Raw genomic sequence first — 19,788 nt, 5'->3', positions numbered from 1 at the left:
ATGGCGAAAGGATTCTCCGCCATGAGGGACACCCAGAGAGGTTCACAGAGTTACATGAAGAAGAGGAGAGGGAGGAAGGAGATAGAGAAGAGCAGGAGGAGAAAAAAGGGGGACTCAAGAGGAGAGAGACAGATCTACGCAGTTGTCTGTTCCCAAAGTATTCTCTGTAGCCCAGACACCCACAAAGATTCACAGAATTGGATTGGGAAGAGAAGGGGAAAGGAGGAAATAGAGGTGTTCTGAGGTAGAAAACAGAGAGTCAAAAGTGGGAGAGAGTAATCAACACCCTCCTGAATAAAAATGGGAACTGAATATTGGATTCTTAAATGTCCAAAATTTATATCACATACTGAAAAACAAAGATTAAAAATCTAGAGTAGAGGTTAGACTCTTAAAAATACAATATTAAAAACAAAAACACAAAAACTTTTAGAAATATATATGGAGTTCAGCTTAAAAATAGGGCTTCTCTCTCTTTTTTTTTTTTTTTTGGCAAGGTTATAGTGAAATGAAAATGAAAATGAAGGAGTAGTAGAGGAGTAATAGAGGACTTTAAAAGAAAATAAGAGAAAAAAAACAAGAAAAAAAATTTTTTCCTCATAAATCATAAAAATATATGAAAATGAAAGTTAAGGAGTAATGGGGGAGTAATAGGGAATTTTAAAAGAAAATAAAAGAGAAAAAAGAAAGAAGAAAAGGAAGGGAAAAAATGGTAAAAATATATCTAGGAATTTCTCTGGAGCAGTTGTGGTCAGTGTGGGTTCGGTTCAGTTTCAGATAGCTCCTCATTCCAGTTTACACTTCTCGATATCTATAGGCCCCTTCCGGTGTCATCTACAGGGATTTTAATCTGTTGCACCAGTCCCTTCTGAAGCGTTTCCCTTTGTTTATTTGGCTTCTGTTTGCCGGTCTCTTCAGAGTCTAATTTCCGCCCTGACACAGGCGGGCGGAGGTGGTCTCTTCAGGTTCACTAGTTCAGTCGCGCTGCGGGGAGGGAGGGGCCCTGCTTTCCCCGTCTACGCTGCTCAGGCTCCCGGCTGCTCTATATGGAGCGGGCCCTGCGTTGCGCGCGGTTCCAGCCCTCGGGTGTTCCACAAAAGCGCGGACTCGGTTGCGCCTGCGTTTTGTGCCTTCCCCGCCCGAGCAGCTCAGGCAGCCAGGAGCTTGACGGGCGCACTCTCCCCGGGTGCAGTGTGCCTTGTGTTTAGCTGCGACCCTCCCGGCGGATGTCGACCATCCAGAATCTCAGGAAGTCTTTGGTTAGAAACTGGAGGCCTGTTTGCAGTGTGGTAGGGGGTGCCGTCTTTGGGGCCGAGTTTGCCCCTTTCCCCTCCCCCCTGCCTCCTGCCTCTGGTGGGGCTGGGGTGGTCCGCAGCCGGCTAGCTCTTCTCTGGACTTGCTCAGACCCTTTGTTCTGCGAACGGCCGGCAGTGTGTTCTGCCGGTTAATTTTCTCTCTCTCTCTTGCTATCCCACAGTTTAAGTTGGTATCTCACAAAAGCTCCCTCGATTGCCCTCAGGGCACTCAGGCCCAGTCCTTACCCTAAGCAATGCCGCCCGCTCCTCTCCGTTCCGCCCCCACTTGCTGGTGGCAGATGCGGGCGTCTGGGGTACTTTTATGCTGTGAGTTGCTTTTAGGCACGTAATCTGTGGGTTTTATTTATTTTTCCTCCCAGTTAGGTTGCCCTCCGAGATTCGAAAACTTCCCCCAGACCCGCCAGTGTGAGGGTTTCCTGGTGTTTGGAAACTTCCTCTATTAAGACTCCCTTCCTGGGACAGGTCTCCATCCCTAGCTCTTTGGTCTCTCTTTTTCTCTGTTATATTTTGTCCTACCTCCTTTCGAAGACAATGGGTTGCTTTTCTGGGTGCCTGATGTCCTCAGCTAGCGATCAGAAGTTGTTTTGTGAAGTTTGCTCAGCATTCAATTGTTCTTTAGATGAATTTGTAGGGGAGAAAGTGGTCTCCCTGTCCTATTCCTCTCCTCCTGGCTCCTCCCTTTTACTATCATTTTAAACGGCTGGAATTAGTTGTGTCTCTTTCACCCAGCTCCCCCTACCCTACTATTCTTTTTATTCACTTTTATTACATGTTTATTGTTCTAGTAAATCCTAGAATCATTATGTCAACTGAAAAAAAAATTCTTCCTTGGATACTGAAGCATTATTGTCACATTGTATTTATAAACTAGTTGAAACAATGAAATAATTTAGAATGTTAAAGTCTTCCCAGTCTGACACATTGATTTAAGAGATTGTTTACATGTGGCTATATAATATTTTTCACATAGGTCCTGAGCATTTCTGTCTTTTGTTGTTGGAGGGGGAGTTACACTGGGTCTTTGTTGTTGCATGTGGGCTTTCTCTAGTTGCAGTGAGCGGGGGCTACTCTTGGTTGCGGGGTGCCTGTTTCTCACTGCGGTGGCTTGTCTTATAGGGGAGCAGGAGCTCTAGAATGCAGCCTCAGCACTTGGGGTGCACGAGCTTAGGTGCACCGCACACCTGGGATTTTCCTGGACCAGGGATAGAACCCATGTCCCCTACACAGGCAGGCGGATTCTGCACCACCAGGGACGTCCCAGGTCCTGTGCATTTCTGATTCACTTAGGGTTAATCTCTCCACAGGAAAGTGAAAAGTCATTTGTATTCCAGATTTGTATTCATGTTGTCACTCATTTACCACCAGGTTACACGTTCACTATGTTTTCAAGATCTCTAATAAATACAGACAGTAATGAAAAGACTCCAACTGACAGTTCTTTACTTCTAAGTTTAGTGTGATGTGTGGAAAATAACTTGTGCCCAAGTGGGCCAGGGTGGTCCATAGTATTGGCGGCGATGAACTGGCTGTGCTTTTTTGGGGTGGGTGGAGGTTACTTTTACGCCAGTCATTCATTTCCAATCTATAAAATGAGACAATAAAAATCTAGTTCTGGAAATCTGTGATTCTGGTTCAAATGCCATTAGAAGTTTACTCTGTTCAAAAGATTTTAGCTTATTTCATGGGTGGTCACATCACTGCTGAATTCTTTTACCTTTGAAAATAACCAGTTCAAAGTCTAACATACCAAGAAGGCAGCAAACGAAAGCCACAGTCTCAAAACCTACAGTGGCTTGGAAAATCCCTCATACCATTATAAAATGATGGAGGAAACTACAGATACAGTAATTTCTTCAACATGTCAGAGAAATTTTCTGTACATAAATTACTTTTTTACAAAACCCCAAACCTTCTGAAAGAACATCCGAGCTCCACAGGGAGGCGATAACTTCTGAAAGGCGTCCCCACTCACCAAGTGAAGAATAGCAGCCAAGATTTTATATGCTGTTTGAATCTCCTCGGGTTTGAAGCCAATTACTTTCATGGCATCGGCTACTACTTTGAATTCTGCAGCATCATTGATAGACGACTGGGAATGAAAACAGGAAACTGAGGTCACAGACATTTCATTTGAACATTAACATACAAAACCATGAGGCTAAATTCAAGTGTAGCCAAGGTCTTGATGCCTTTGGAGTAAGTCATTGAAGGGATGGGGAGAATCCAGAGAAAATACAATGATTTCAGGGGTAGCGATATACGGCAACTCCCACAAGGCCCACTTCTGTGAGAGAGCTGCCATCTCTCATAGTAAGCACCAAGCACTTCTCTGGAAGCTTCAGTGAAGGAGCAAGTCCTGAGTTGGCTCAGGGAAGCTCTGGGATGAGTGGAGGAAGTGGCATGACAATGTGAGACCACAAATGGAAACTCTGACTGAAGGAGCCTCCGAGACACATCCTAGCTATTGTCGTCTGTGGCTTTTGGTTCCGCAATTAGTCTTGTCCAGGCTAGGAACAACGCTCCCACGCTGGTATGGCCAGGCTTCCTACTTCAAAGGTGAGGAAGAACACTCCCCACTCCACCCCTAAAAGCCAAGAGGCCTGCCTCGATCATTCGGCTAGCTGGGAAACGGTCTGGGAATATGACCTTGCTTTTTCAAGCATTCTGTGAACATTAAGTATGTCAGAGATTCTTGCTGTATAAGAGGGCTCCTGCAGAAGGAATGTTTATATCTCTCTCCTGAGTTTCCTGGGGGCTTCCCAGGTGGCGCTAATGGTAAAGAACACGCATGCTAATGCAGGAGACATAAGAGTGGGTTCGATCCCTGGGTTGGGAAGATCCCCTGGAGGAGGGCATGCCAGCCCACTCCACTATTCTTGCCTAGAGAATCCATGGACGGAGGAGCTTGGTGGGCTACAGTCCATGGGGTCACAGAGTTGGACATGACTGCAAGGACTCAGCACACAGAAGCCGCTACTTGAGCATCTTGAGTACCTCACACCCAAGTTTATATGTTGAAATCTTAACCTTCAAGGTGATGGTGTTAGGAGATGGGGCCTCTGGGAGGTGATCAGGTCTTGGAGATGAAGTCCTCATGTTGGGATGGGTACCCTTATAAAAGAGACCCCAGGGGTCTGTCAGTGACAATTTGGTGCTTGACAAGGGCCTTTGCCATCTGCCTCGTTGGGGACTAAAGCCTCTGCAGCTGCTGACCTCTGCCATGCCCTGAAGGGAGTTCAGGGTGGACAGCAGGGATGGGGCACTTTATGCTCCAGGGAAACTGGTGGAACAGGTCTTCAGATAGTTATTTTCAGGAGTTGATTTCACGATCCCAATCCTTGCATCTCCTCACATCAAAGAGAAGCACTAAATCCCTTCATGGTGACATCAGCTCCTAGTGACTAGCAGGAAACCTTTTGTAAGATATTGACCTTCCCCCACTATCTCTTTGGAGCAGCTTCTCAGAGCTCTCTCCTAGGATGCAATCCTCATTTTGCCCAAATAAAACTTAACACACAACTCTCACATTGTGCATCTTTTTAAGTTGACAGATCCCTGGTCCTTCTGCCCTGTGAAGACATGGCAAGAAGGCACCACTTGAACCACAAAGTGGACACCAACTCTGCCGGGGCCTTGATCTTGGGCTCCCCAGCCTCCAGCATTACGAGAAATCAACATTTCTCATATGTTTATGGTATGTTTGTTGTAGCAACCCAACTACACTAAGACAGGGGTTCAAAGACTAATTGCTTGCCCATTGGAAATACAAGGGTGTCAAAAAAATTCACAGTAAAGCAACGGTAACTGCCCATCTTAGGAGTTTTCCCAAAGCAGTGGCTGCGGAGAGTCTGATCTTTCCTCGGCGAGTTTCTGCCCTGGCTGGGACCCAGAGACCTGGCCTGATGGCCACCTGCTGAGGAAGAGCAGAGGAAGGGGTCCCCTCTGCCTGATGAGCATGTGTTCCTTTAATTCCAGGACACAACCAGGCAAACTCTTCCCCCTTCCAGCTCTCTGAGTAAGACGCTTAACTTTGTTGAGGCTCAGTTTCCTCATGGGTACAAAGGGCATAATGATACCTTTCTTACATGGTTGTTGGAGAAGGAAATGAGAATTTACATAAAGCAACTCCCTTTATATACGGGTCTTGCCTTCAATCTTTCCCGAGACCCTGATGCTGGGAAAGATTGCAGACAAAATCAGAAGAAGATGGCAGAAAACGAGATAGTTAGGTAGCATTACTGACTCAGTGGACATGAATTTGAAAAACTCCAGGACACAGTGAAGGACAGAGGAGTCTGGCGTGCTGCAGTCCATGGGGTGGCAAAGAGTCACCAACAGTTCCTAGCACATGAAAAGTGCCTGACTATCAGATTATTATTGTCAAAAGCTGCAACAGTGTTGAAACTTCAGAGAAACCAGACAGGAAGCCTACATGTCCTGCTGAGGGGACTGTCGGCTGCTTACCTAAGGGGCATTTTCCAGCCCTACTTCTTTCCTGCTGATGAAACACTGATGTGTTCACCCCTCGCCAAGTGCATATGTTCTTCGGGACTGGTTTCCCCTCGCTTAGGAGGTAAATCTTCACTGGTCTAAACGAATCACGGGGATCTTTTTCCCCTAACCAAGTGACTGGTCAGTCATGGGCATGAGAAGACATTCTGGCCCATAAGACATGAGGCTTCCCTAGCTTATCAAGGGTTATGGCCAGGAGCATTTTCTCTGCCTGCGACTGCTGGAACTGCCACTGCCACTTTGGGACCATGAGGAAAATCAACCTAAGCAGACCAGCCAAATCCAGTGAGGATGGCAAAATTGTAAGTTGGAGAGAAAAACAAGCATCTGGGTCTCTTATCAACACTGTTAAGGCACTGAAGTAACCAACTCTGGAACTGCCCCATCCTAGGGCTTCCTGTTATGATATAATCAGGTTCCTTATTGTTTTTGGAGACTTTTAATTGGGTCTTACCTGTAACCCACAGTATCTTAATTGTGCGTGAGTCCTACATTTTAGGATGGCTAAGTTATGAAACATAGACAGCAATACTTCATAGTTATTAAAACTGTTCTATTAATTTATATTTGTTTACATGGGAAGATATTAATGATTATATTATAATTTAATAAAAGGTTAACTTAATTAGGATTTATTGTATGATTCCATATATAAATATATACATATATAAACTGTTGTTATCAATAATTATCTCTGAAAGGTGAGCTTTAGTGTATTTTAATTTCCTTTTGGTTCATCTTTATTTTAGGTTTTGACTATGATCATATATTACTTCTTGGTTTTTACTGGGCAGGAAAAAAGGAAGGGGAGGAATAGGAATGAAAATTGTTGATGAAAAGGGAACCTAAAGTAAATTTAGCTTTGAAGAAAAGACTAAATGTTCATTTAGTATTTGCTTTTTCTGGGTGCTGTACATGACCCAGTCAAGAGTCACTTGGTCAATAAGACAATTTGATTTAAAAAGAATATTTTCAGTCACTGTTCTTTCAAGAGTTGATTTTATAGTCCTTTATACATCTTGAAGTACCTCTGACCTGTTCTCAAAAAGCTGGGGTGTGGCCCTCCGTTGTTTTGTTTGCTTTCAATTAATTTTCAGCCAAACATCCTGTTCTTGGATGACTGTAAAAGTATAAAACTGTGCAACTTAAATGTCAAACAATGGAAAACTAATTGCAAAACCCTAAGTATCATTTATTTATATGTGTGATAATAAAAATACCACTAAAACCAGTAATATAGGTATAATTAGCTTAAGATGAATAGCAAAGAATTTGAAAAAAAGAAATGCTTCCCACATCTTGGATTCTTTCCTTTCACAAAGTCTTTTATTTTCTCCCCCAACTACAAACATAGTGCATCTTTAATTATAGAAGAAATGTGAAATATGTAAAAAGCAGGAGAACCCAAGTATGTATAACTTTATATATCCAGAGTAAACAAGTAAACCCTGGTCTATTTCCCTTCAAATCTTATTTCATGTATTTATATACCTTCCCCAATGAAACTATAATTACTGTTTTATAACCTACCATTGACAAATCACTATATTATTAGGATTAGCTATAAATTGGCTAGCAGAAATTATATGTACAGCAGAACACTAATTAGGAACAAAATGGCAAAAGGGTTGGTGTGATGTGTGTACAAGGGCTTTTACATGCAAGGGAAGGGAAAAAAAAATTGTGAAAGTTGAATAGAAATGCTCCAAGGATCACAAAACTATTTCATCAAAATCATGATTTGAAAAACTAATGAATGGTGATCTTTGATATCTTTCAACCACAGTGCTTTTTAGCTTTGTTTTGTTTTACCAACTTGCCTTTGGCCAAATCATACAGTACCTCCTTTTGCGGTGGATTTCCTACTTGTAACAATATTTTTAGAGGGTCAAAATAAAAGGAATGGGATTAAAAATTAAAAAAAAAAAACCCACGAACACAAGAGAGAAACTTCTTTCGTATCAGATGGTGATAAAATATAGTAATGGGTTACTAAGCAAAGTTGTTGCATCAATAATACATCGAATCTCTGTCCTCGAGAATTTTAAAAATAGGATAAGAGTCATTCATTTGCTTTAAGGCAGCAGGCTGAAACTGATAATTTATTAATGTCCCTTCTGATTCTTTGATTCTATATCTGAATCATCTCAAAAAGGAAACGCTTACCTTTAGCTGGGCTCCAACATGGATGTAGCTGTAGGCTGACAAGGATTTCTGGAGATGCAGAGAACGTAGCATCTGGTCCGAACCTCCTTGCAGCAACTGAAAAGCATCGAAATAAAAATAAGTTATCAATATACCCACTGAGCCCAATATGCCATGTATTCTAACTTACTGCTGCTCAGTTCCTCAGTCGTGTCCGACTCTCTGCAACCCCATGGACTGTAGCCCACCAGGCTCCTCTGTCCATGGAACTTTTTCGGCAAGAAGACTAGACTGGGTTGCCATTTTCTTACTCCAAACTTAATGGTAAACTAGCTTTTTTTCATTTTCTGGGTTAATTCACTCAGGTCCTCCTGTTTCTGGCTTTGAAGATTTATTTTTATTTTTTATCTCGAGGGGAAATGGCTTCAACATCATCAGAGATGGAGAATGTTACACAGTCAGAAGGAAAATTACTTAAAAGTTCTTAGCCCTTTCGTAACGTAACTGGCATGAAAGGTTCTTGCTTTGACTGTAGCTGTCTGTGCTACAGACCGGGAGCTCTGTGGCAATCATGTGCTTATCCACCTTGTTATCTAGACAGTGTGCAGTTGTGTTTCAAATTCAGAAAGAGTCAATACTGCCTTGAATCTAAGAGGCGTCAGCAGCTGGTCATCTGTTGAATCATATTGGAAACAAACAGCTTTTCCTCCTCAGACTCTAACCCCAGGAAAGGACAGTTGGGTAGCCAGGACTGTAGTATTGGACAAAGACAAACTTTAACTTTCACTCAAGTGCAGAAAAAGTTACAGGTTCTTTTTAAAAAAAAAAATTAAATTATTAATTTTGTTGCATGGACCTTAGTGGTGGCATGGGGGATCTAGTTCCCTGACCAGGGGTTGAACCCGGGTCCCCTGCATTGGTGTCTTAGCCACTGGACTACCAGGCAAATCCCAGTCACGGGTTCTTGAAATAACAGAACTCCTATATTTGGCAGAAAACTAGTTTACTGAAAATATGGTGAATTATCAACAAAACACAGATACAATACACGTCGTCCTTCTCTATAGAGAATTTGAGAAGGCACTATATTGAAATTCTCTATATTTTTAGAAACAAAAGCAAAAATAAACAAATGGGGCCTAATGAAACTTAAAAGCTTTTGCACAACAAAGGAAAATATAAGCAAGGTGAAAAGACAGCCCTCAGATTGGGAGAAAATAATAGCAAACAAAGCAACAGACAAAGGATTAATCTCAAAAATATACAAGCAACTCCTCCAGCTCAACTCCAGAAAAATAAATGACCCAATCAAAAAATGGGCCAAAGAACTAAACAGACATTTCTCCAAGGAAGACATACAGATGGCACAAAAACACATGAAAAGATGCTCAACATCACTCATTATCAGAGAAATGCAAATCAAAACCACAATGGTGTACCATTACACGCCAGTCAGCATGGCTGCTATCCAAAAGTCTACAAGCAATAAATGCTGGAGAGGGTGTGGAGAAAAGGGAACCCTCTTACACTGTTGGTGGGAATGCAAATTAGTACAGCCACTATGGAAAACAGTGTGGAGATTTCTTAAAAAACTGGAAATAGAACTGCCACATGACCCAGCAATCCCACTTCTGAGCATACACACTGAGGAAACCAGATCTGAAAGAGACACGTGCACCCCAATGTTCATCGCAGCACTGTTTATAATAGCCAGGACATGGAAGCAACCTAGATGCCCATCAGCAGATGAATGGATGAGGAAGCTGTGGTACATATACACCATGGAATATTACTCAGCCATTAAAAAGAATTCATTTGAATCAGTTCTAATGAAATGGATGAAACTGGAGCCCATTATACACAGTGAAGTAAGCCAGAAAGATAAAGACCATTACAGTATACTAACACATATATATGGAATTTAGAAAGATGGTAATGATAACCCTATATGCAAAACAGAAAAAGAGACTCAGATGTATAGAACAGACTTGTGGACTCTGGGAGAAGACAAGGGTGGGATGTTTCAAGAGAACAGCAGCAAAACATGTATATTATCTAGGGTGAAACAGATCACCAGCCCAGGTTGGGTGCATGAGACAAGTGCTCGGGCCTGGTACACTGGGAAGACCCAGAGGGATCGGGTGGAGAGGGAGGTGGGAGGGGGGACCGGGATGGGGAATACATGTAAATCCATGGCTAATTCATTTCAATGTATGACAAAAACCACTGCAATGATGTAAAGTAATTAGCCTCCAACTAATAAAAATAAATGGAAAAAAAAAAAGAAATTCTCTATATTAAACTGTACACTTTGGTTTACTGAAAAAAAAAAAACATAACTATCAGGTTTTTAAAATTGATTCCTTTTTTTTTAACAAAAATAACCTGAATTTGTATTCCCATCTCTGGAGTGCTGCAAAATGGGAACAATAGCTCCAACTGAAAAATAAAGCTAATTTACCATATTCAGAATGTTACCGTTTCATAAGCTTTTAGGGTCATTAAACTGTTACTACACTGCAAAGAAACATGGGGAATGCTCAACTGAGGCAGTCATCTGGTTGGTTAATACCTGCTAGCTTTTTAGGACAGTCATGCTCGTCAAGCCTCTGAAGAACTCCGTAGGGGAGGGTGTATGCACGCGTGCCCACGTGTGCAAAGTGTTGTGGGCCGATGGAGGTGAGGGAGGCACGAGGCAGGGGAGAGCCCCCAAAGTAAAAATCCATTTCATGCACACCTGAACAGATGGACGATTATCTGCAGAACAGCTTACTAACCTGATAGAAAGAATGAAAGCTTCTTTCTCCTGGCTGTTGCACAATAACTCGAGACTAAAGGGGGAAAAAAAGAAACACATTAAAATCGTTAATCTGACAATGTACTCCTGAAACAAAATGAGAGCCGCTTTCCCAGAGAAGCCGGTATCAGCGGGGCACTGAAAAGGTACTAAGGACCCCACGGGCGGGCCGGCCCATGGAGTTTTCTGTGCAATCTTCTGATAATTCTTTCTTGAACTTTCCGAAAATGAAGCTATTTTGATTTTTTTTAAACCTGGAGCCTAAAGATGGAATTTTCAGGGGGAGGGGATTAGCAGTGGGGAGAATAGGAAGCAATGTTTAGGGAGGAATACTCTTAGCATTCCCTTCCTGAGGATCTGCTGGTATTTCCAAGAGCACCACCTTACATCCTGTACTAAAGTCAGGTGAACAAGATCTGTCCACAGATTCCTCTGCTTGAGAGGGTTTCGAAAAGACTGCTCTTAAGAGAGGACTCAAAACATAAGGGGATTCTTTTGCCTGAATATGTACATAAAGTGAAGGCATGAAACATTTTGGGAAAAAAAAGACTGATAATAACTGGCATTTCCTGTCCTTTTTCAACTGACTCTGATAAAACACTGTTTCCTGAATAGTCTGACTTCAGCTTCCCAAACAAAGATAAGGTTAGACTGCATTCTGCTGCCATAAATGTTGCTATGGTATGATTGGGATGGAAAACCCTTAACTGAGAAGGTAGGTCAGTTCATCTCTGAGTACAATTCAAGGTGGCGACTTAACTTGGTAAAACTTAGATTCGCTGTAACCAGGTGAATCTACTCCGGATTAGTTAGGACACAACCTCTCTAGCAGTCCCAAGAGGAAAGGTTTGACTAGACTCATCTACAAATTGGATCTTTCACTCACATGGGCAGATAAAAACATACTCTAAGTTTTCACAGACCAAATGTAGTATGCCTCATAATTAGGCTATAAAATCACAAAGTACTATATTACTATATAAATATACATATAAATACTACTATAAAGCAGTGGACAAATAGAAACTGGAAGAAAAGGAGATTTCAAATTAATTAAAATAAAAACATGGGAGGATGTGTAAAAAGAGTAGGAGTGATTAATTCTAGATGGGTTTTTGCTAAACCTTGCCCCAAAGTTGGCATATGTTCAATCACCCCCCTTCACACACACACCTAAATCATTATCTACAAATTCTATAACTTCTCCCACCTTGACATTGTAATGCTAATAAGAGAACACAAAAAGAGAACATTAACGTCACAGAACAGTTACTGAGGGGCAGGAAGGGATGGAGAACAAGATTAAAAGGTACTTTGGAGCAATAAAAGAAATTCTACAATCAGGTTTTTAAAAGACATTCAGCATTAACAGACTCATATACAGGAAACAAACAGTGGTTGTCAGAGAGGACAGTGTTGGGGGCAGGGATGGTGAAATAGGTGAAGGGTATTAAGAGGTACAAACTACCAGTTATAAATGAAGTGATGTACACACATGGAATATAGTCAACAATATTGTAATAAGTTTGCATGGTGATGGACAGTAATTGGTCTTATTTTATAATATATAAAATCATAGAATCACCATATTGTATACCTGAAACTAATACTGTACATTAATCATAACTCAATTTGAAAACACAATTCTAGTGCTCCCCCTCAAAAATTCAGCATTTGCAAACATGACCCTCAGAAATTAAGCACATTTTACCTTCTCCAATAAGTAGTTATTGATGTGTCCACCAATTGGGTCTCCCTTGAAATCAAAGTTGATATCCATGTATTTTCCAAACCTGCTTGAGTTGTCATTGCGGTTGGTTTTGGCATTTCCAAAAGCTTCCAGGACACAGTTAGACTTAAGCAACATATTCTTCACTCTTTAACACAGATAAATGAAAGTCACTGCAAGAAATTTCAAAGACTGGACTTTTTAAGAAACTAGATTTCATTAAAAGACATGTAAATATGTCTACAGAGATGTTGACTGTAGCACTGTTTGCAACATCAAAAGAACAAGAACTTTTAAACAACAGAAAAGTCCATGAATAGGGATGGATGAAGACAAATTTTTGCTTCCTAGTACAACATATACTGACCTAGAAAGAGGTCCAGAATATATTAATGAATGAGAAATTAAGTTGCAAAATAATATATATTACAAAATAGTATGATCTTTGTGGTGTGTGTGTGTGTGTGTGTGTTTGTGTGTGTGTGCACACACATGTTTTACTAAATGCTTACAAATCTCGAAGGGACAACATACTTCACTATGGTTACCTAGGTTGATGGGGGAGGCAGGTGGAATTTCAGGGAACTTTCATGTTCTGCACAAGGGTGTAATTTTTAGTTTTTCTATTAAATGAGCATGCTTTATTTACATAAAGAAAAATATTAAAAAGAGATGTTCTGAAAAGAATGGGTGATACGGAAAATGATTTCATTTTTAAAAGTATTTGCTTACAAAGCCTAGTGAAATTTACTGCACTGGTTAAAATATCATCAATGTGGTCTTGATTAGTTTAGAAACTGCTCATCATTTTGTTTGGAGCTGTATGGCATCTCTCTTTGTTATCAGGTATTTAAGTCTTTTTTTTTTTTTAGGTATAATTTTTAAATAAAGATAATTACAAAAGATGTTAAGTCATTCTTTATTGATGAACACTAATTCTCTATCCCAATGGATACATTTTAACTTCATTCTAGGTCTTGTCTTTGTTTCTATTTCACTGACATACTTGCTCTTATATGGGCATATTGCTGAAATAACCTTCCATCACTATTAAAAGTGACCCTACAACCTTAACTCCTCACGAACGAAAGTACGCTTTTAAGTGGAGCAGGGGAAACTGCTTTGCTATGGTAAATAAAGAAAAGTGTTTATAAACTATGGTAAGATATGCTCTTAAAAAACCAGTAAGTGTAAACATGCCTTACTTTACTGTACCAACTGGGCTTAGAAATTAACTCTTAAAACAAACTAAAATTTAGTTCTCAGCCAGTTACTCTCCTGAGATTCTAAACTTACTTATATCCTTGTCCTTGTCCTATTAGGTTGCAAAGTCAGAATCACAATTGGGGCTGTATCACTGAAAGACACCTCTTTTGGCGTGGCAATCTAGCCCAGTTAACGATGAAAAGTAGAAAGCCCATGTAGGATAGTCTAGTCCAAATTTTCTTCTTTTGTACCAACACAGCTTCCTTTTTCTCTACCCATAAAACTGAATACTGAGATGTATACACAGAGTGTGACTGTCCTGTAAATAAATACTAAGTTTCAAACTAGCAACTTTGGATTTTTTTTTTTTTTTTGATGTGGACCATTTAAAAAATCTTTATTGCATTTGTTACAATACTGCTTGTTTTATATCTTGGTTCTGTGGCCAGGAGGCATGTAGGATCTTAGCTCCCCGATTAGGATCAAACCCACATCCCCTGCATTGGAAGGTGAAGTTTTAACTACTAGATTGCCAGGGAAGTCCCAAAGTAGCAACTTTAGAAAGTTGCTCTTTTTCTCTTCGGAAAGTCCACACCACATAAGAAAGTCATGTTTTATAGCCACATTTCCAACTTTCTAAAAGCAAAAAAACCCCATCCATTTACTCCTTAATATTTACTAAGTAAATAGCATGTACCAGACACTCTACTGAATGCTGGGTCAGTGCACATCAGCACACCCAGACAGCGCACACCAGCTTTATCACTCATCCTGTGGTGAGCAGAGAACAACGTGGTATAAAACCCTTTCAGAAAATGAATCCTATTCGGAACTTCTAATACCAAGGTTCTGGTTGTCACAGAGTTGGGCAGCATGCGTCTGCCTCCCAGAGCCCCCTTTCAGCCTAGGGAAAGTAGAACACAGTGTAGAAAAGATGCTTGTACAGTAGAAAGAGTGAGAAACCTGTGCGTGCTAGAACAATACAAACTCCCAGGAGACTATTACATCTTTGCTGAGCACATGTAACACTGAAGGCAGCTGCAGACTAGAATTCCCTTAGCAGTATCTTTCGATCAAAAAGAAATATGGAAATAGAAGGATATAAATGGAAATATAGAGAGGACTTCCCTGGTGGTTCAGTCGTTAAGAATCTGCCTGCCAGTGCTGGGGACACAGGTTCGATCCACGGTCTGGGAAGATTCCACACGCCTCGGAGCAACCAAGTCCATATGCCACAACCACTGAGCCTGTGCTTCACAATGGGAGTGGCCGCTGCAACAAGCCGCCTGCGCGCTGCACCTGAGAGGGGCCCCCTCACCCCAACTGGAGAAAACCTGTGCGCAGCAACGAAGTCCTGGTGCGTCCCCCAGTGAAGAGACACATCCTAAAAGACAACTCAAACTAAGCTATTAAAAAACAAAAGCACAGAGCTCTGCAGTAAGAGAATCAAAGTAGCTTAACTGTCAATAAATGAGAGTGTGGACCTAATCTCGTCCAGTCTGTATAGAAAGTGAGGCTCCAGAGACAATTCTCCCCCATAGTGAGACGGCCCTTACCTTTCGATCTCCGCTCTCTGACTGGGGTTGGTGATGGCCGCAATGTACTGCATGATGTACTTACTGGCTTCTGTTTTACCGGCTCCGCTTTCCCCTAGGGGGAGAATTGTGGAAGGCTTAACATTCCCACTTACACCAAGCTAATGTTCAATCGAATTATTTCAAGTTTTCTTTTTTTTTTAAAAAAAATTGGAGAATCAAATTATTTCAAGCTTTTTTTTTTTTTTTAAAGTATCATTGCTTTACAAGTTTCTGCTAGTTTCTACTGTACGGCAAAGTGAACCAGCTACATGGACACATATATCCCCTCTTTTTTAGATTTCCTTTAAATTTAGGTCACCACAGATCCCTGAGTACAGCTGCCCTGTGTTATATAGGAGATTCTCATTAGTTATCTATTTTATTCATAGTAGTGCATATATGTCATCCCGATCTTCCCATCCATCACACCCCCTTTTCCCCTTGGTATCCATAAATTCATAAAGTTTTTTTAGAAAATATTTACTTTAATTTCTTTATTTGACTGTGCTGTGTCTTAGTTGTAGCCTGTGGGATCTAGTCCCCTGACCAGGGACTGAACCTGAGTCCCCTGCATTTGGAGCATGGAATCTTAGCCACTGGAACACCAGGGAAGTCCCCATTTGTCAAGGTTTGATGTAATTCATTTGAAATATTTTATGTTTCTTTCTTTTATTTTTTTTGAGTTATTTAACCCTGTCTTGATATGGGGTTGGTTCTAATGGATCTGAACATGGTAAAAAAATTTAAAACTATTGTAGAAGCAAAATAACAGATTACAGATCAAGACTTACTTAGTAAACAATATCAAGGGATAAAATGTGGCATACTAATTCCTTAAAGTCTTAGTATTTGGCAGTAACTCTGAAGTCCAGTGGAAAATAAACAAGAAAAGTGACAAATAGTAGCCACAGTGAAATTCATGTAACTTTGTTTTCGATAGCAGATTAAAAAAAATTTTTTTTTAGTGGGGATGAAAGTTTCTTTAATTACAGCAATTTTAGTGAAAAGCAAAAGCAGCAAGCTCCAGACATATAGTGTCACAGAAAAAGCATGACAACTGACATAAGGAGGGGAGAAGGGATAAATTTATAATTATCTGCCCAGATCTTTATTTTTTATTTATTTTTTTATTATTATTATTTTTTAAGTGGTTTTTGCCATACATTGACATGAATCAGCCATGGATTTACATGTGTTCCCCATCCCGATCCCCCCTCCCACCTCCCTCTCCATCTCATCCCTCTGGGTCTTCCCAGTGCACCAGCCCCGAGCACTTGTCTCGTGCATCCAACCTGGGCTGGTGATCTGTTTCACCAGATAGTATACTTGTTTCAGTGCTGTTCTCTCTGAACATCCCACCCTCGCCTTCTCCCACAGAGTCCCAAAGTCTGTTCTGTACATCTGTGTCTCTTTTTCTGTCTTGCATATAGGGTTATCATTACCGTCTTTTAAAATTCCATATATAGTTTATAATAGCCAGGACATGGAAGCAACCTAGATGCCCATCAGCAGACGAATGGATGAGGAAGCTGTGGTACATATACACCATGGAATATTACTCAGCCATTAAAAAGAATTCATTTGAATCAGTTCTAATGAGATGGATGAAACTGGAGCCCATTATACAGAGCGAAGTAAGCCAGAAAGATAAAGACCATTACAGTATACTAACACATATATATGGACTTTAGAAAGATGGTAACGATAACCCTATATGCAAAACAGAAAAAGAGACTCAGATGTACAGAACAGACTTGTGGACTCTGGGAGAAGGCGAGGGTGGGATGTTTCAAGAGAACAGCATTGAAACATGTATATTATCTAGGGTGAAACAGATCACCAGCCCAGGTTGGGTGCATGAGACAAGTGCTCAGGCCTGGTGCACTGGGAAGACCCAGAGGGATCAGGTGGAGAGGGAGGTGGGAGGGGGGACTGGGATGGGGAATACATGTAAATCCATGGCTAATTCAGTTCAATGTATGACAAAAACTACTGTAATGATGTAAAGTAATTAGCCTCCAACTAATAAAAATAAATGAAAAAAAAAAGAAAAAAAAAATTCCATATATATGCATTAGTATACTGTATTGGTCTTTATCTTTCTGGCTTACTTCACTCCGTATAATGGGCTCCAGTTTCATCCATCTTATTAGAACTGATTCAAATGAATTCTTTTTAATGGCTGAGTAATATTCCATGGTATATATGTACCACAGCTTCCTCATCCATTCGTCTGCTGATGGGCATCTAGGTTGCTTCCATGTCCCGGCTATTATAAACAGTGCTTCAATGAACATTGGGGTACATGTGTCTCTTTCAGATCTGGTTTCCTCGGTGTGTATGCCAGGAGTGGGATTGCTGGTTCATATGGCAGTTCTATTTCCAGTTTTTAAGGAATCTCCACACTGTTCTCCATAGTGGCTATACCAGTTTGCATTCCCACCAACAGTGTAAGAAGGTTCCCTTTTCTCCACACCCTCTCCAGCATTTATTGCTTATAGGCTTTTGGATAGCAGCCATCCTGACTGGCATGTAATGGTACCTCATTGTGGTTTTGATTTGCATTTCTCTGATAATGAGTGATGTTGAGCATCTTTTCATGTGTTTGTTAGCCATCTGTATGTCTTCTTTGAGAAATGTCTGTTTAGATCTTTGGCCCATTTTTTGATTGGGTCATTTATTTTTCTGGAATTGAGCTGCAGGAGTTGCTTGTATATTTTTGAGATTAATCCTTTGTCTGTTTCTTCATTTGCTATTATTTTCTCCCATTCTGAAGGCTGTCTTTTCACCTTGCTTATCATTTCCTTTGTTGTTCAAAAGCTTTTAAGTTTCATTAGGTCCCATTTGTTTATGTTTGCTTTTATTGCCAATATTCTGGGATGTGGGTCATAGAGGATCCTGCCATGATTTATGTTGGAGAGGGTTTTGCCTATGTTCTCCTCTAGGAGTTTTATAGTTTCTGGTCTTACATTTAGATCTTTAATCCATTTTGAGTTTATTTTTGTGTATGGTGTTATAAAGTGTTCTAGTTCCATTTTTTTACAAGTGGTTGACCAGTTTTCCCAGCACCACTTGTTAAAGAGGTTGTCTTTTTTCCATTGTATATTCTTGCCTCCTTTGTTGAAGATAAGGTGTCCGTAGGTACGTGGATTTATCTCTGGGCTTTCTATTCTGTTCCATTGATCTATATTTCTGTCTTTGTGCCAGTACCATACTGTCTTGATGACTGTGGCTTTGTAGTAGAGCCTGAAGTCAGGCAGGTTGATTCCTCCAGTTCCCTTCTCCTTTCTCAAGATTGCTTTCTGCCCAGATCTTTAAATGTTTATCCCTTGTGACCCAAAACTCCACGTGCAGAAATTTATACTCTAGAAATACTAAAAATATGAATATAATCAAATGATAATCTTCAAAGGTTTTAAGGCTATTTCTGCAGGCTATTCTATGTATTATGGCTAAAATCTGAAAGTAATATGCCCATTAGTAGAGGATTGGGTAAATAAATTATAATTCAACTATTCAACGTCATCCTACACAATTGTTAGAGACTGCACTACTTCTGTAGGTATTCCAGTGAAAAGATATCCACTATACATTGTTAAATGGAAAAACAAGTCATAACATAATTCTATAATATATAATTAATATGCAAGTGTGACTATATGTATTTGCACACAGAGAGAAAATTTATTAAAGGATAAATGCGTTTGGGACTTCCCTGGAGATCCAGTGGTTAAAGACTCTACCCTTCCAATGCAAGGGGCATGGGTTTGATCCCTGGTCAGGAAACTAAGATTCCACATGCTGTGCGGTGAAGCAAAAAAAAAAAAAAGGATAAACACTTTACTGTTCACAGGAGTTACTGTGAGAATTTTGGGAAGAACAAGGGATTCGAGGGAAAGAGACTTTCTGCTTTCACTTATAAAACTGCCTCCCTCCTGCCCCCTTTTAGAATCAGGCAATATTGCCTTCAAATTTTGTTTTAATAAAGGCCGTCCTAGAATATAACTCCCCAGCACCAACACTAAGTTGCCTTGCTTCTCTGACCCTCAATACTCTCATCCGTGAAGCAGAAACACAACTGTCCTACATTCTGATCAGAGAGCAGAGCTGACAACCAAAATGGAATAAAGATCACAAAAGGGTTTTTAAAGTATAAAAGCCACTCATGAGAATATGAGGTGTTATGAGCCTCGAGGGGAAGTCCCACAGTTTGGGAGAGGCCACCCTGGGCCATCAGGCAGGTATTTTCTTGTTTCCGACTCACTACACACGACTCCTTGAAGTGCTCGGTTTTACACAGAGAGCTCGGCGCCTGCTCTTGGGCACCCAGGGTCTGGCACCTGTTGACCCTCCTGCAGGCTTTTATAGCTCCAGCCCCCAACGTTGAGGCCATTTCCAGCCCCCACGCCTCCATGTGTCCCTTGACGCCAGCTCCATCCTGTTCACTAGTCTGACTTGGAGTTCATTCTTCCTTTTTGATGGGAACTTAGGATGTCTTCCTGGTTT

General features: G+C 40.8%; 1 protein-coding gene across 1 annotated transcript in view; it reads right to left on the bottom strand.

Annotated features, from left to right (window-relative positions):
• The window catches only part of MYO1D (myosin ID), a 358,148-nt gene that overhangs the window by 243,227 nt on the left and 95,133 nt on the right, over window positions 1-19,788 (bottom strand). Inside the window, exons 4-8 of the mRNA XM_070478704.1 lie at window positions 15,262-15,355; window positions 12,482-12,647; window positions 10,751-10,804; window positions 7,995-8,090; window positions 3,289-3,405 (exon numbers count right to left, since the gene is read on the bottom strand). Of these exons, the coding sequence (XP_070334805.1) occupies window positions 3,289-3,405; window positions 7,995-8,090; window positions 10,751-10,804; window positions 12,482-12,647; window positions 15,262-15,355 (527 nt within the window). The remainder of the gene's footprint in view (window positions 1-3,288; window positions 3,406-7,994; window positions 8,091-10,750; window positions 10,805-12,481; window positions 12,648-15,261; window positions 15,356-19,788) is intronic.

Source organism: Odocoileus virginianus, chromosome 17 (assembly GCF_023699985.2).
Source record: "Odocoileus virginianus isolate 20LAN1187 ecotype Illinois chromosome 17, Ovbor_1.2, whole genome shotgun sequence".
Lineage (NCBI taxonomy): Eukaryota > Metazoa > Chordata > Mammalia > Artiodactyla > Cervidae > Odocoileus > Odocoileus virginianus.
Note: the sequence above shows the minus strand (reverse complement) of the source record. Positions and strands in the feature narration are given on the sequence as shown.